At 44.2% G+C, this 17,453-nt stretch overlaps 1 protein-coding gene across 1 annotated transcript; it reads right to left on the reverse strand.

The window, feature by feature from the left end:
* Positions 1 to 221: 221 nt before the first annotated feature.
* Positions 222 to 16,284, reverse strand: LOC121915414 (transforming growth factor beta-2 proprotein-like). The gene is given in 9 exon segments (XM_042439667.1): positions 222 to 945; positions 948 to 1,020; positions 4,402 to 4,555; positions 9,225 to 9,390; positions 9,495 to 9,605; positions 11,192 to 11,324; positions 14,029 to 14,192; positions 15,583 to 16,058; positions 16,187 to 16,284. Coding segments are annotated over 9 exon segments (1,437 nt in total). The 5' UTR covers positions 16,264 to 16,284; the 3' UTR covers positions 222 to 862.
* Between the last annotated feature and the right edge of the window lie 1,169 nt (positions 16,285 to 17,453).

Here is a 17,453-nt window from a genome sequence, read left to right on the forward strand (position 1 = left end):
AGAACACGAGGAAATCGAAATAGTAACAAGTTCCCATATCTTGGTAAAGATGATCAGAATAGGGACTTCCAGGGCAGCTATGAAAGAACCAGAAGAGTTCCCAAAGAGTAAAGATATACAACTGAGCACAAAAGTTGATCACACAAGCCATTGTATTTCCTCTTGCCATGTACGGATGGCGAGCTGGACAGTGAAGAAAGCGGATGGGAAGAGATCAGTTCATTGGAGGCGTGATGCTGGAGAAGAGTGCTGAGGATCCCATAGACAGCCAAAAAGACACACAATGGTCCTAGTACAGTCGGCCAGAAAGCCAGGATGATAAAGCAAGGCTATCGTACTTTGCCACATCATGAGAAGAATGCCTCATTGTAAAAGACAATATTGCTAGGAAAGGGTGGAGGGAAGGAGAAAGAGGAAGACTACTGCGAGATGGATGGACTCTATTAAGGAGGTCATAGGTATAAATATAGTATCTAAGTAGTAGGGGAGGATAGAGAGTCTGGGATGTCTCATCCACAGGGTGCACCATGAGCTGAGAGTGATTCAAGGTGGTTAACATAACACAAATAACTGTGTAGTACAAGAGAGACCAAAGACCAAAGCCTCACCGGTTGCTTTCATCTTATCTGGGCAAATGTAAGGTGAGGACATTCATTTGTGACCTGAGCCAGAGCATGAGGAGTGGTCTTTCACTGGTTGGTAGAAGCACAAAGGAAGAAGAGGAGTTCTTCCTGGAAGGCGGGTCAGAATAAATATGGTGGAACTGGGTTGGGGGAGATATTAGGTCAAGGTAGAATCCTTGGTGGCCCCGGGAAAATGTTGGGGAAGGTGTCTCAGGATCCATGGTAACATACACTCATTCTTAACGGCACCGACAAGACTTGACAACCATATTGCTGAGTTGTTGCACTTTGGGCAAGCGACCGACATAGTAGAGGATGGTCCGGGCTCCAACTCATGAGGGACGCAGCAAGGAGCAGCCGAGGAGTTCTGGATTCGCTTGTTGTACAAAGGAAGCACCTGGGAGAAAAGGTTGAAGAAAGAAACAGTGGAGAACATCAATTGACCCGCTCTCTACTTGTTGAAAACACTTGATCTCTGCTGGGTTCCCTGTGTCTGGCTCTTATGCCTTAAGCACTTATGGGACCCCCTTAAAACATTTATGGGATCCACCTCTCAGGGCCAAGCCTACCATTAGGTTAGGGCTGGGCATAATTTTAATTTTGCTAGTTGTTTATGTCACAACTATTAAAATGTCATTCAGTGATATAGTCAGTGAATTATGATTTATGGGTAACATTTGTAATGCATCTGAGGAAGCAGACTGAAACCTACGGAAGCTTATGCTGCCAATTTCTTTCTTTCAGTTAGTCCACAAGGTACTACAAGGTCTCTCCACATACTGATTCTACAGATTAACACAGCTATAGCTTTGCAGTAGTACAAAAAAGATTACAGTGGACCCTTGTTATACACTGGGATTTGGTTCCAAGATCCCCCATGTATAACAAAATCCGTGTATGCTCAAATCCCATTAAATATAATGACATAGCAAAATGGTGTCCCTAATAAAAATGGAAAATCAAGGTAAATTTATACTTTTTTGGAATATTTTCAAACCGTGTATGCTTGAATCCGTGTATAAAAAATCCGTGTATAAGAAGGGCCGACTGTACTAAGGATTCTGTATGGTATGGTATAAGAGAAGGTCAATGCAGGGGTGACACCATGCTGCAGCGTGTGACGCTAATCCTAGCGACACTACGAAGGGGAGAAACCATCTAAGGTGTCTCCTTGGGACATTCCTCCCTCCTTAGAAAAAGATGAAGCATCTGAAGCATGATGCATTTCTTGGCCACTGGAGGGCATGTGAGGATCGCAGAGCTCTTCTTTACTGAGCTTGCATTCCCCCCCCCCCCCATACCTTTCCGAATGGGCACAACACGTCTACCACCTTGGCCAGCTAACAGACTTGCTGCCATTTCATCCACTCCAACACCCCGAGTTCACAGTCTTCCTGGCTATGAGGGAAAGCCAGTTACATAACTGACAAGGGAACTCTTAACCACTGATAACCATTGTGACTTTAAAGGCTTTCATGGTCAGCATCCATAGTTTTTTTGTGGGTTTTTCAGGCTATGTGGCCATGTTTGTTCCTGATGTTTCGCCAGCATCTGTGACTGCCATCTTCTCTGAAGATGCTAGCCACAAATGCTGGTGAAATGTCAGGAGTAAACTCTTCTAGAACATGGCCACATAGCCCGAAAACCCACAAAAAGCTATTGATAACCATTGATACCTAGGGATGAGAGCAGAGTAGGAGTGGGAATGTCCAATGGACTTATCCACGCAGACGAAACCATGCCTGACAACTCTCTAGTATGATAAAATCCAGTGGCATCCTCACCCCTGGTGTCATCCGGTGTGTGTACTGGGGCTGCTGGGGGCATGCTGGGCCCTTTGCTTTACTGCAGCAGTGGATATCTCCTCATGAGGAGGCCTTTATCACTGCCACAACCTCAGAGGAGCACAACAAGAGGAGGCCCAATCAGGTGTCAGCCCTCTTCTGGGGTGTCTCCCAGTGTGGACTGCACCTCCTGCACCTTCAGTGATGCCACTGGTCAGATGCACCAACGTCACACTCTCAAGCCACCTCTGCAGCACAAAAGGGAACCATATCCCAGTAGGGGTGGATCAATTCATTCTTTCTGATCGACTCAAAGGTGCTTGTGCAATCTGCCAACTCCTCATCACAGGAGAACTTGGCAATGTAATCCATATCTATTAAGCTGAGGCTGACCATACCACCGACTGAGTGTACCACATTAGGATGGTACCAGCAATACAAATCAAGGCCTCTTGACCCACAAACCAGGGATATTTTTTTCAGAAACCAATCCCTCAGGCTGAAGGCGCTGGAACACAAAAGCCCTCTCCTGATTCAACCTGAGGCAGGATGGAAGGTGAGACTGGCTCTCCTTCTTAGGTAGGTAAGGATAACTTAGGGCCCAAACAGACAGGCCAGAATAAAGCTGCTTCGGGTCACTTTGGAGGTATGCTGTTTAAATGTCACACGCATCTTAAGAGGCCAGAAGCTGCACTTTAGTCCTTAGGACTGGAGCATGACTTTGGCGTGGCTTCCAGCCTCCTAGGATGCCTGCAGCGTTTAAACAGCATACTTCCAAAGTGACCCGAACCAGCTTTATTTTGGCCTGTCTGTGCGGGCCCTTATAGATCAGAAACCCAATGGGTGAAGCATGAGGGAGAAGCTAGACTCAGCATTAAGGTTTACCTCCCCACACTGCAGGACAATGTGCAAATCCCACGACACTTTTTAAAAAGTCAAACAAACATAAGCAGCACTTCCCTCCATTTACTCGAGGCTCACTGATACAACATGGACCTTTTGGGGTACACAAATATTGAAACCCGCTGGTCTAAAGACTTTAAACTTCACAAAGTGAAGGATTTTCCTTCTTTCTTTCTCTTATGCTTATGTTATATCATAAAGCACCATACACGTTGTTAATATTAATTTTTTATCTACTTTGTCACTACTATAGATGGGGAATGGGAGCAGCAGCGACTCCAAATTAAAAGAAACAAGAGAAAGTAGGAACATACTGGAGGGAAAACATACTACTCTGAAACCATCCAAGAATTGTTATCTTGCAGAACTTGGAAAAGTTAGGTTTTTCAGATGACAAGTTCCAGAATGCCAGCTGAGAGATTTTGGTATTATCCAAAAAAGGTAATTTTCCAAGCTCTCTGTCTGTGTTGCATTTTTGCAGTCACCCTGTCCAAGGCCCTTATCACACGAGCAAAATTTGAAGTTATCCCAGGGTCAAGGTGAAGGCAATGCAGGGACAATCATGGGGTTTCAATCAGGAGCCATCTTAAACACAATTGGGGGTCATTTCAGGGTCATCCCGGGGTTAGGTAAATCCTCTTTCCCCCCGAATTTACCTAACCCTGGAATGGCCCTAGAATGACTCCCAATTGTGTTTAGGATGGCTCCTGATTGTGTTTGGCATCATGTGATAAACAAACTTGAAACTTTACCTAACCCTGGAATGATCCTGGAATGACCCCCGATTGTGTTTAAGATGGCTCCTGATTGCGTTTGGCATCGTGTGATAAACAAACTCAAAACCCAGTGATTGCCCCTGCATTGCCTTCACATTGCCTTCACACTGATCCTGGGATAACTTCAAATTTTGTTCGTGTGATAAGGGCCCTAGTAATGTATTGCTAGGAGTCCCGGCGGTCCCACAGTTCTCCATGTTGATACAGAGCACTGTGATACCATCAGGACCCATAGCAATACATTACTAGAACAGTCTGACTGCAAGTTGGGACAGAGAGATACAGTCCCCTGGGATGGCATGGGCCCATTCTCACCATGTTGTACTGTGTGTCAGTGCTCCATACATAACGGCAGCTTCCAGCACAGAAATTGGCCTTATAACCTTTGGGCTGGTGGATCCACTTCCATTTTAGATCTTTGCGGAAATCAATGTAGAGGGTGCGGAGGCAGCAGCCCTGATCTGTACTCCTGGAAGAAGGTGGAGTTGTGGGCAGGGAGTAAGGAGAAAAAACCATAAGTATAAAAGCAGCAAATTCACACCATATTAACCAATGGGACTAACAGCTACAGGAGGCGGCACCGGCTGAACAAAAATAGCTGAGATATATAAATGAGGCTGGTGTCTTGTACTTAGAATAATAGAAACATAGCGTTGGAAGGAAGCAATGACTTGGAAAAAGGCCAAAGGCTTGGAACAGTTGTTGAAGAAAGCCAAAGCAGAAAGTGCAAAGGCAGGCTTACAACTGAACATTAAATAATAAAACAAAAATAAATACCTCTGTTGATTTACAGAACTTTAAAGTAGATGGTGAAGACACTGAAATAGTGAAAGAGTTTCCATAGCTCACTTCAGTAAATCAGAATGGAGACTACACTCAAGAAATCAAAAGAAGAGTAAGTCTAGGAACGGCAGCTATGAAGGAACTAGACAAGATCCTGAAGTTTAAAGATGTATCATTGAATACTAAAGTCAGGATTGTCCATGTCATCGTATTTCCAATTTCTTCGTATGGTTGTGAAAGCTGGACGGTAAAAAAAATATCTAATAAACTCATTTGAAATGTGGTGCTGGAGAACTACAGGGAACTGCTAAAAAGACAAATAAATGGGCCCGAGAGCAAATTAGGACGGATCTCTCTATAGACAAGATGACTAAATTGATGAGTAAATTTGGCCAAGATGACTAAAGTGACCATATTATGAGAAGACATGACTCACTAGAAAAGACAATAATGCTTGGTAAGATTGAGGGTAGTAGGAAAAGAGAAAACCTGAATACCAGATGGAGATAATCATGAAGTAAGCTCGTTTTCTGCTGCTCCAGAGAGCAGGACCTAGAACAATGAATGCAAGCTACAGGAAAAGAGATTCCAGCTCAACATTAGGAGGAACGTCCTGACAGTAAGGGCTGTTTGACAGTGGAACAAACTCCCTGGGAGTGTAGTGGAATCTCCTTTCTTGGAGGTCTTTAAACAGAGGCTGGATGGCCATCTGTCTGGTATGCTTTGTTTGAGAGTTCCTGCATGGCAGAATGGGGTTGGACTGGATGGCCCTTGTGGTTTCTTCTAACTCTATAATTCTATAATTCTATGGAAGCCACAGTGGCCCTGAGTCTGCAAGACCTGGGCAGGGCTGTTGAGGATAAAGTGACTTATAGAATCATAGAATTGTAAAGTTGGAAGAGACTGCAAGGGCCATCCAGTCCAACCCCATTCTGCCATGCAGGAACTTTCAATCAAAGCATCCCTGACAGATGGACATCCAGCCTCTGTTTAAATACCTCCAAGGAAGGAGACTCCCACTCTATTTGGAGGGTCATTCATAGGGTCGCCATAAGTCAAAGTTGACTTGAAGGCAGCTAACAACAACAATTATTCCAGCATGTAAAGGATTCATAAATATGTATGAAAAACACCATGCCCAAGGCAGAATCCAGAAGCACTCTGCTAATTGTGTCTCTCCAAGACAAAGAGCAACCACTGGACAGCAGAAAGGATGGCCATCCTGGTCTCAACCCCTGGCCAGAGCAGAGCTTTAAAAGTTGCTACCTTTGTACTACAATGACCACTGGGTACAGGCTTTTGGTTCATTGATCAAGGACAATAACGTTTCCAACCTATGGTCTAGAAAAGGAGCTGTTGTGGGGAGCTTGCTTTCCTCTAGCGTACCTCTCTGCTGCAGAGAAATTGCCCTAGGCTGGTGTTACTTAAGGGAAGCACACTCTGCTGGTGTGTATCCATAATTTTTTATTGTGTTTTAATCATTGCAATCTGGTGGAAGCTTCCCTGGAGAATCATTCAATCAAAATCTAGTGTAAGCGCCTTATTGCATTATTAAACAAACTTGGGAAGCAAACGAAAAGGTAGGTCTTTTCTTTTCTCTCTCTTCACAATGTTGTTCACTTTTGTAAAACCATGGGACAGGGTCGTAAAAGTGTCCCATTTGCCAAATTGAAATAATCCATTTGGCAAAAATGAGGCTTTTACAATGCTCTCTCATGCTTTAACAACCTGAAGAGAACGATAATCATGTAGAGGGAGGGGGGAAAAGTGACGTCTTTTCTTTGCCTCCCAAGTTTGTTTAATACACTTCTCCCTCCACATTCGCTGGGGTTAGGGGCACAGGAACCCCATGAATGTGGAAAACCCACAAATAACAAAAACACTATGTTTTTTACCTAAGAGAACCCCTCTCTAGGAATTTCTAGGTCCTCCAGTGCAACTCTGTGGTCAACATCTGCCAGACATTGACCATAAAATTGCGCTGGAGGAGCTACGAAGGCCCAGTGGAGTGTTCTCTCTAGGAATCTCTAGTTCCTTCAGTGTGACTTTTGGTTAAAGTTGACCACAGAGTTGTGCTGGAGGACCTAAATATTCTTAGAGAGAACATGCAGTGGGTCCTTGTTATTCGCTGGGGCTTGGTTCCAGGATCCCCCATAGATAACAAAATCTGTGGATGTTCAAATCCCATTAAATATAATATCATAACAAAGTGGTGTCCCCTGTAAAATGCAAAATCAGGGCTTGCTATTTGGAATTTATACTTTTTAAAATATATTCAAGCCATGGTTGCTCGAACCCATGGATAATAAATCCATGGATAAGAAGGGCTAACTGTAGTCATAAAATCCGTGAATAATCAAATCCGCAAAAGCCAAAACTGCAAATGTGGAGGGATGAGTGTAATACGATAAGGCTCTACATCTCAGGGATGATGATGATGATATCAAAGCAGTGGCAGGGATGAGAATGAAACAAATGGGTGTGATAATGAGGTTTAACAGAGATGCAGAAGCACTCGGCAGCAGAATGGGAGTGTTCATGAAGGGTCAGCAGTCACAACCAAAAGTTCTCAGGTAGCAGTGATGTGAGAGTGCTCATAAAATTTAGCAGAAATATAGGGTACTTGTAAGGTTTAGCAGCAGCATAGGATTACTCTTCAGGGCTAGCAGTGGCATGGGAGAGGTTTTAAGATTTATTAAGTGCTGGCAGAGAAGTGCTCAAAGAAGTTTGCAGTGGCACAGGACTACCCAAAAGCATTAGAAGTAACACAGGCGCGCTTGTGAGGTTTGTTTAGCAATGAGATGGAAGGAAGTGACTTTCTCTTAGCGCAACATGCAATTACTGGCTTTTTCTTTTTGCAAGGAGTTAGGCATGATCACAGATGGGATGAAGAGGTGTTGCTAAATTTTGTATAAATTTACATGCATTTGGGCTATTGTGCTATTAGGAAAAAGCCGGCGTGGCGTAGTGGTTTGAGTGTTGGACTACAACTCTGGAGTCCAGGGTTCGATTCCCCGCTTGGCCATGAAACCCATTGAGTGACCGTGGGTGGGTCACACACTCTCAGCCTCAGGGGAAGGCAATGGCAAACCTCCCCGGAATAAATCCTGCCAAGAAATCAATGTGATATGTTTGCCTTAGGGTCGACATAAATCAGAAACGACTTGAAGGCACACAACACACAGACACATAAAACAAAATGATATTCCTAATGGAGAAGACAGCTGCAAGAAGCAGACCAAAAGTACCCAAGAGGGTCTCCTAACACACAACAGGTCCAAACACAATCTCTGCATTCAGAGTTGGTACAATCTTGCCAATAAAAGTAGACATATTATCATTGTACCCAGTTTGCTAAGTCTTGATAGTCTTCAAAGATTGTTCAATTGACAATATGTTATACTGACTATTGTACCAGCAGAAATACCAGTTTATAGTTCCTGTGATTAAAGGTAGGAATTGCTGCACTTTCTAGCAGCCAATGCAGGTTGCTCAGTCAGTGCCTGCATTCCCTCCTTACAGTCTGTGCAACTTCCTGAAATAAGGTGTTAGGATGACATCCCAGGATGAATTGGGGAAATGAGACACAGCTAGGGGAGAGGACTTGTAGGAGCTATGTTGACCCTCTCTTCATATTGGGCCATTCTAGATACCCAGATCAATGAACATTTTGAAGTATCTTTCAGAAGCATGCATAAGCATGCATAGACACCTGTACGATATTTTAGAATGTAAGGTGAGAAGAACCATGATGAAAGGCCTATCTAGTTCCTTTGTTTCCATGATCTTACAATAACCAACCTGAGGACCGAGAAAGAAGCCTACAAGAGGGAGGTGAGAACTATCTCAACCTCTTACTCATGTTCCCCAGATATACTCAGGCACACTGCCTCTGGTCCTGGAAGTGATCTATAGTCATTGTGACCAGTAGCTATGGACAGTCTTATCCTCTCTGGATTTATCTAATGCGCTTTCAAGTATGTCCAGTGTGGCAACCGTATATTTTGTAGCAGCACATTCCAAAGTTTAACATGAAACATACTCCCTTGGAGAGTGATGGAGTCTCCATCTTTGGAAGTTTTTAAACAGAGGCTGGATGGCCATCTGTCGGAGATGCTTTGACTGTGTCTTCCTGCATGGCAGAATGGGGTTGAACTGGATGGCCCTTAGGGTCTCTTCCAACTCTATGATATCCTCTGTATTAAGACACCCTTCCTTTTGTCTGCCCCACAGTTCCCCAGTATTTATCTTCATCCATGGGTGGTCCTGAATGACCACCCTCTTCCTCCATACCATACCTATATTATACACATATACATCAGACAAATTTCTTTGTACAGGCTATGCTTCCTTACCTGGAGCATCTGGGGGTGTTGGCTGCCCTGCGACGTCGGCCCTTTGGGGAAGGCTCCAGCCGATGTGGGGGCAGTAGGGTGAGAATAAGGTGGGGGTCCTTGCCACTGAGGTCTGGGGGCCGTGCACGTCCTTTCCATGCCTCTTTGATGAGTTCATCATCCAGACCTGTGAGGAGAGAAGGCAGCTTTGAGAGATCCTTATGGGGAAAGGGAGGACAGGAGGGTTGAAATCTCCTCCCCATCTCCACTCATGCACACCTGCCTTCATACCTGCAAAGCGCGCTTCCATTTCCTCACTGTGGTTGGGGTTAATGGTGTTTCCGGTAGCCACGAAAGTGCAGCAGGGACAGTGCACCCCCAGTTTAAGGCCCAGGTTTCTCTCTGGCGAAGAGGACAAAATGTGGAGAATGATTACAATGGAGAATTCTGATTTCTCAGTCATGAAGGCAAGAATGCAAAGAGCACCCTGCACCTTCCAGAGGTGTTGGACTACAGCTCCTATAGCTAAAATATTCATCAGGGTAAGTGCAGAGTATGAAATATCAGAGTAGGCTGCAAAAGTTGGTCCAGATTGTGCAAGCATTTATGTGTTTAGTTTTTTGTGGGTTTTTCAGGCTATGTGGCCATGTTCCAGAAGAGTTTATTCCTGACGTTTCACCAGCATTTCTCTGAAGATACCAGCCACAGATGCTGGCAAAAGGTCAGGAATAAACTTTTCTAGAACATTGCCACAGAGCCCTAAAAATCCCCCCAAAAAACCTATGGATGTAAGCCATGAAAGATCTCGACTACACATTTACGTGTGTGCCAGCATGGCGTAGTGGTCTGAGTGTTGGACTGTGACTCTGGAGACCAGGGTTCAATTCCCTACTCTGCCATGAAACCCACTGGGTGACTTTGGGCAAGTCACACTCTCTAACGCTCAGGGGAAAGCAATGGCAAACCTGCACTGAACAAATCCTGCCAAGAAAACCTCACGATAGGGTAGCCATAAGTCAGAAATGACTTGAAGGCACACAACAATGAACAACAAATGGGTGTTAGAGGCAAGAGGTACTGTAGAGAATTGAAAATTTGATTTGTTTATATGCATCCCTTCCTTTAAAGAACTCAGGTATTCCATGGTTCAGGCATATCCCCTATAATAGGCAGCACCAGGACCCTATTCAGACATTGTCTTTTTTAAGAATAACTATCCAAATAATCTCACTAACATATTTTGTTGTTCAAGCTTTTTCTTTTATCGTAACCACATCTCTGCGTGTTCTGTTGCTCACACATGTCAGCACCATGAATAAAGATGGAGTTGATGGCGCAAATGTATTTGAAGCATGTTCAAGGCATGCAGAGGTTTATCCCGGGTCTATTCATATTGGTTATTCCCACAGCTGAGAATGCAAATCTTTTAGGAAAACCAGGGAACACTTGATATCAATTATCCCGGGTTGAGTGGGGGTTTTGGCCAACTTATCAAGTGCATTCAAAATGCATGCAAATGACAAAGAGTCAACCCATATGCTACTGAGATTATTTTCTCAGTCTAAGGGCCCGTACAGACAGGCCAAAATAAAGCTGCTTCAGGTCACTTTGGAGGTATGCTGTTTAAATGATGCATGTGTCTTAAGAGGCCAGAAGCTGTGCCAAAGCTGTGGTCCAGTCCTTAGGACTGGAGCGTGGCTTTGGTGTGGCTTCTGGCCTCTTAGGACGCATGCAACATCTAAACAGCAAAAACTCCAAAGTGACCCAAAGCAGCTTTATTTTGGCATGTCTGTATGAGCCCAAAATAACCCCCAGGATGCCTAAGGCAGGAGGAGAAGGCAGCAAATATGCCTAAAATTTACCATCAGCTTACCCAAATGTCAGAAAAATCAGGTCAAATATGGTAACCCATGAAGCCCGTGAACATAAAACGTGCCTGTTGAAGAACCACCACTTGCTACAACTGCTTGGTAGAGAAGGACCCTCACCTCTCTTGTCCAGCCACTGGCTGACGGTCTCTGTAACGTCAAAGGAGACCCATTCGGCCCGGTCAGTTGGGCGTAATGTCCGGCTCTCCACGTAGCGCTGGGTTGGTGCCGAGGGCTCCCTTGCCTGGACCACCTGGGGAGAGTTTGGTTGTTGTTATAGCAGGGGTGTTTATACAGTCAGCTCTCCATACCCACAAATTCAACCATCCATGGACTGAAAGTTTTTTTTAAAAAAATGTATAAATTCCAAAGAGCAAACTTTGAATTTGGCATTTTATATAAGGTACACCATTTTACTCTCCACTGTATTTAATGGGACTTGAACATCCATGGATTTTGGCATCCACCGGGGATCCTGGAACCAAATCCCAGTGGATACCAAGGGCCCACTCTACTGTGCCTTTGCTCTTACACTACCCAAAGTTGTTTCCAAAATCAAGACAAGACAAAATAAATATGACAAACCTGTTTTTTGAAAAACAATGGCTTAATTCATTAGTATAGACTGCATAGGTTGAAACCAGCTGGGACTAGGTTTATACAGCCAAACAGAAGAGCTCAGCTACTACTAACTGCAGCCTTCCAGAAAGTAAGAATACCACCCTTTATTTATTTTAAGCAGAAGCTCTTGTGCTGACAACAAATTAAGGAAACTCTGGAACCCAAAAGGTGGAGTGGCTGAATCTCCAGTTATAGTGAGCCTGAGGAAGAGAAGGATTCAGAAAAAAGCCAGATTGAAATGACAAGACAGGACTTTCTGTCTAAATGCTAGGAAGAAGTAGGGATGTCATTCTTTACTAAATGTCTTCCCAACGAGAGCAACAAGTAATTTCAGCAATTTTCTCTCCACCTCAAGAAAGCCTTAAAAAAACCACACCGTTTTCAAAGGCTGTCTGCAATTCAGGACTTGTTCGGTGCCAAATTTGCACGTGGCTGTTTTACACAAAAAACAGAAAATAACATTCCAATGCGGAAATATTAAATCCCAAGGAGAAAATCCAGTTGACTATGCAAAACAACCATCTGCCAATTTCATGCAGAAGAAATCTCCAATTACACCATTTTCTGAATTGCTATGTCTTCATTGAAATATCATTTTCCATGCTGAAAATGCTGATTCCTGCACAGAAAAGGCTATTCTCTGCGCGCGCCAAACCACCATGTGCAAAGTTTGTGCAGAATAAGTCCCCCAAGATTCTCCAGACTTTCATCACAAACATTTTTTCCTGTATTTTCCCAATGTTTTTAAATATTCTTTCCATTCCTAGGAAGAACTTCCTGGTGACGATTGCTGTTTGATAATGGCAGTGGCAGCTTTTGAAAGTGGTAGCCTCACCTTCACTGGGGATTTTTAGCCAAAGGTTGGTTGGCCATTTATCTAGCATTAATTTACTGTGGATTTTCTGCACTACCAGTGAGTTGGACTAAATAACTCTTGGGAATCTCTTCCAATTTTACCTGTCTTTAATTCTTTGTTGAGGAAAGCCATGCCTGAAGAATTTCTGTTTCATATGCAGCCTGCTTTAAAAGCACTAGACATTTCCTAAAGGATAGAGGATGACCTTTCTCTAAGAGACATTTTGGACCCAAAGAAACACAGCGATGGCAGGGAGCTGATCTGATGGTCTTTGGGTTCCCTCCAGTTCTACTATTCTATGATTATATACAAGTACAGTTGGCCCTCCTTATCCACGGATGTTTTATACATGGATTCAAGCATATTTTTAAAAAAAGGATAAATTTCAAGTATCAAACCTTGATTTTCCCATTTTATATAAGGGACACCATTTTGCTATACCATTGCATTTAATGGGACTTGAGCATACACGGATTTTGTTATTCACAGGGGATCTTGGAACTAAACTCCAGCATAACTACTTGTACTTGATTATATGCAAGTATTATTATATACAAAGGTTATATAAAAGTTATTATATAAGGATTATATACAAGTAACTACTTTCACTATGGAAGACTATTGCCAAGGAAAAAGAAGAGGAGCGGTACTCCAGTACTGTCTAGTCAGAGTAGTTACAGTTTCCTAACATATCCAGGCAGAGGATCTAGCCCATCCCTAGACAATAGTGCAGTTAGAACATTTTAGACTAGATTTAACCATCGTATGGGATGCTAGTAATGTGTAGACCTTTACTTTAAGGTAAGCCAGCCTGATGGTAGTGGCACAGGTCTCCTATTTCCCCTGCTGAATAGTATCCTGGACTCCTTCTCCAAAAATCCTGCCCTGTTGGCATATCCCCACCTACCTGATCCTTTTACGGCTCATTCCCACTACCTTTTAAACCGGATCGTGATTTGGTTCGAAACGGTTTAAACGACCCTGATTCCCACTTCATCCGAATCACTGAAGCGATTCCAAAAGGGGGGCCATGCTCCAGACCCATTTAAACCATGTCTTTTTGACGCTGATTTTTTTCCCCACTTCTTTTTCTATAAATCAATTCCACGCAAGTGTGAACCACAAGCGGATCGGAATCGATTCCAATTTCCCCTTCAGTCGGCTGGAACCGAATCATGTTGTATCGATTCATTTGTGAATGGGAACTATAAGTGGGTTATGTTGATTCGATTCCATGCCAGAAAATGCGATTGGGGCAAATGTAGTGGGAACCACGACTCAATGTCAAATCGATCCGTCAGTTTGGATAGGGGACCAATTTATCTGTAAGTGGGAATGTGGCCTTAATGGGCAAATCCAGGGTTAGAACCTGAGCTGGGTCCTCCACCAAAAGGCTGCAACTCCTTGCTAAAGTGAGCCAAGGAGAAGATGGGCAGCAAATGGTAGCTGGGAATCCGAAAATGGAAGAAGTGATTCTAACCTGATAGAGCTCCACGCGTTGCTCTGTGGCTCTTGCCCGGGGATTGGGGACTCTGTAGACACGAAGTTCAGCTTGAATGAGGCTACTGAGGTTGGGTTCAGCCCCAGAGACATCAAATCGCAGGAGGCGGAAGAAGGGACTGGTTTGGGTGCTGGTGATGGAGTCTGCAAAGCAGAAGAGAAGAGTATAAGGCATTAGAGGAGGCTGGGACGAAAACAACATGATGTCTTGGAAAGGAGGACTATAGCTCCCATTCACTATAATAAGTTCTGGAAGTTGCAGTCCAATAAAGTAATTTTTTAAAACTCCGCTGTTGATTTATTGTCATGTGGGCTGTCCACTAATAACAAATATGCAGCGGTTGCACATGCCTCCAGTTTTCTGATATGCTCACATGCAGTTTTTAGATCATTTCAGTTTTGAGGAATATAACCCACTGCATCACACAAAGCCCTTCCCCGTTTGATAAAGTCTCTGCAGCCAAACATGTGAAGTCTCCATAGGAAAACAGGCAGGCCCTTCACACCTGTAGCTTACTATTTTTATTTATTTACTTATTTATTTCATTTTTATGCTGCTTTTCTCCCAAAAATGACCCCAAGGCAGCTCACTGCTTGGTGTGATAATGGAGAGCTTCTTAGAGGTCAATAGGCACCTGTGAATCCCACTCCACTTCTATTTATGTTTTGTATACTAAGAACTGAAGAAGAGTCCAGTTGGGTAAGACGGCTGTTTACAGTGATGGCCTGCTAAATGTTTCCTGAAACTTAGCAAGGAGATTGTGGCAATGAAACTTGTATGGCATATTGCCTCTGACTATGGAAGTCCCACTTACCTCTTATGTAGCTAACAATTCCTGATTATATCAGAGTTTGGAAAGTGACTATATGAAAAAAGAATAGATATGGTTGTTGCTCTGTATCCACGGATTCAAGCATCCATAGCATGAAAAATATTCAATAAATAAATAAATTCTTTAAAAGCCAACCTTGATTTTGCCATTTTATATACGGGCACCATTTTACTACACCATCATATCTAATGGGACTTGAGCATCCACGGATTTTGGTAACCATAGAGGGTTCTGGACCCAAACTCCAGCAGATAGTAAGGGCCTAATGTATATATTTCCACCCTCTGAATTCCATGCCCAGTCCTGGTTGCTTCTCTTTATATACTTTCTAGGACTTTCCTTTCGTTTAACAATATGCACCCAATCCTTCAAGACACTCCTAGGCTGCATCTGCACCACAGAAACAATCCCCTTTGACACCACTTGAACTGCCACGGCTCAGTGCTATGGAAATGTGAGAATTCTATGATTCTGTGACTCTAAATCTGAGAATTATAGTTTGACCTCTGGTGCCTCTACATACTCCAGTCCCCAGAAATGCCATAGCCTTGAGCTGTGGAAGTTAAAAGTGATGTCAACCCAGATTATTTCTGGAGTCCGGATGCAGCCTAACTGGGGTTGTTGTTCTTTGATTCTGACCCTTTGGCCATTCTGGCACCCCAGTGTCCAGCTACCTCATTGCCCTTTTAAATGCCCCTTACTGTCAGCATGCCCAGGGGGCAACATGTCCACACGCCGCACTTCCTTGGCGTAGTACTCCTCTTCCTCGCTGCTGCTGGAGCTGCGGCCACCACAGACCACCCGCTCTCGCGAAAGCTCCTTTGTGCTGTTGTATAGTAACATCACCTCAGGCGGTGGCTGGTCAGGAACTCCTTCTTCTTCCTCTGGAGGTGCCACCAGTTGCAGCTTGCTAAGGATTTGCCCTCGTACGGCCTGTACCCGCCGTGCCCGGGCCACCTCCAGGTCCAGGGTTTGGCAAGTGGAGAGTGCCACAGCCATGCCACCAAGGCCTAGAATCAGTTGAACCACCAGAAGCACAAAGAAGAGCATGTTTGGGGGTACTGGGTTCTTCCAGAAAGCCATACTAGAAAAGGACGCTCCTCTGATACCTTGCTTTGAGGCTGGCAGAAAGTTGCACCTCTTTTCTATCCGTTCTTTGGCAGGCGCAGGAATCCAGCTGTTAGGGATAAGCAAATGTCCAGAGTCTCTATCCCCCGGGATATGTTTAAAAGAGTCTGGTGTTATTCTGATTTATCCATAAATAAGTCCATAAATCTGATGCACTGCAGCAGTTGCAAGACTCACTTGCTGGGACTTTTCCTGCCATGCTCCATCATGCAACCAGAGCAAGCAAAGCGTAGTCTGGTGTTTTCTCCCTCCATCCTCTCAGGAAACTGGGACTGGGATCTTCTGAAAGAGAAAGAGGCTCTCCTTCCCCCACATTCACCCCTCCCCAGCCTTCCCACACATCCTCCACCCCTTTCCTGCCACAAGCTTTGGTTCCACAGAGCGAGCATTGATCCGCACTCTCGCCACACAGGAGCATTGCAAAGAGGCTGGACCAAGGCGCACTGGCATCTCCAGAGTATGGCTTGCTCTGCCTCAAGCCACCTCTCCTTCTTCTACCTCCCTCTCACTTTCACACGGTTCCTCTCTGGCTTTGGCATCATGTGCCTGCCTTGTTATGTACGGATTCACAGAAATGGGAGCGAACATTGAACATCTGATTTTGCCAAGCTAATTCTTGTTGTCCTTGTGTGCCTTTGAGTCCTTTCCGATTTACGGCAACCCTAAGGGAGAACCTATCCTGGGGTTTTTCTTGGCAAGTTTCTTCAGAGGGTGTCGAAGGCTTTCACGGCTGGCATTCATAGTTTTTTGTGCTTTTTTGGACTATGAGACCATGTTCTAGAAGAGTTTATTCCTGACATTTCGCCAGCATCTGTTTCGATGCATCTTCTCTGAAGGGCCAGCCACAGATGCTGGTGATACGTCAGGAAGAAACTCTTCCAAAACATGGCCACATATCCCGAAAAACCCACAAAAAATGTTTCTTCAGAGAGGTTTGCCATTGCCATCCTCTGGGGCTGAGAGAGTGTGACTTGCCCAAGGTCACTCAATGGGTCTACATTGCCAAGCCAGAACTTGAACCCTAGTCTCCAAAGTCATAGACCAATGCTCAAACCACTACATCACGCTGCCTCTCCTATGCCATGCTGGCTCTCTATAGATAGATAGATAGATAGATAGATAGTAAATATAGGCTCCATACAGACAGGCCAAACTAAAACTGCTTCAGGTCTTTTTGAAAGTATAAATTTGCAAAGAAAAAAAAGGATACCTCTGGATAGCCAGTCAACCCAGGATTTTCCCCCCACTTTCAGAACTTACATCCTCCTTTCACACCCAAATCTCATCATCATCATCATCATCATCATCATCCAAAAATTAAACCTTGATTTTACCATTTTATATAAGGCCGGGGCACCATTTTACTATGCCATTGTATGTAATGAGACTTGAGCATCCATGGATTTTGGTATCCACAGGCGGACATGCAACCAAACCCCAGCCC

This window comes from Sceloporus undulatus, chromosome 9 (assembly GCF_019175285.1).
Source record: "Sceloporus undulatus isolate JIND9_A2432 ecotype Alabama chromosome 9, SceUnd_v1.1, whole genome shotgun sequence".
In the NCBI taxonomy this organism is placed as follows: Eukaryota; Metazoa; Chordata; class Lepidosauria; order Squamata; family Phrynosomatidae; genus Sceloporus; species Sceloporus undulatus.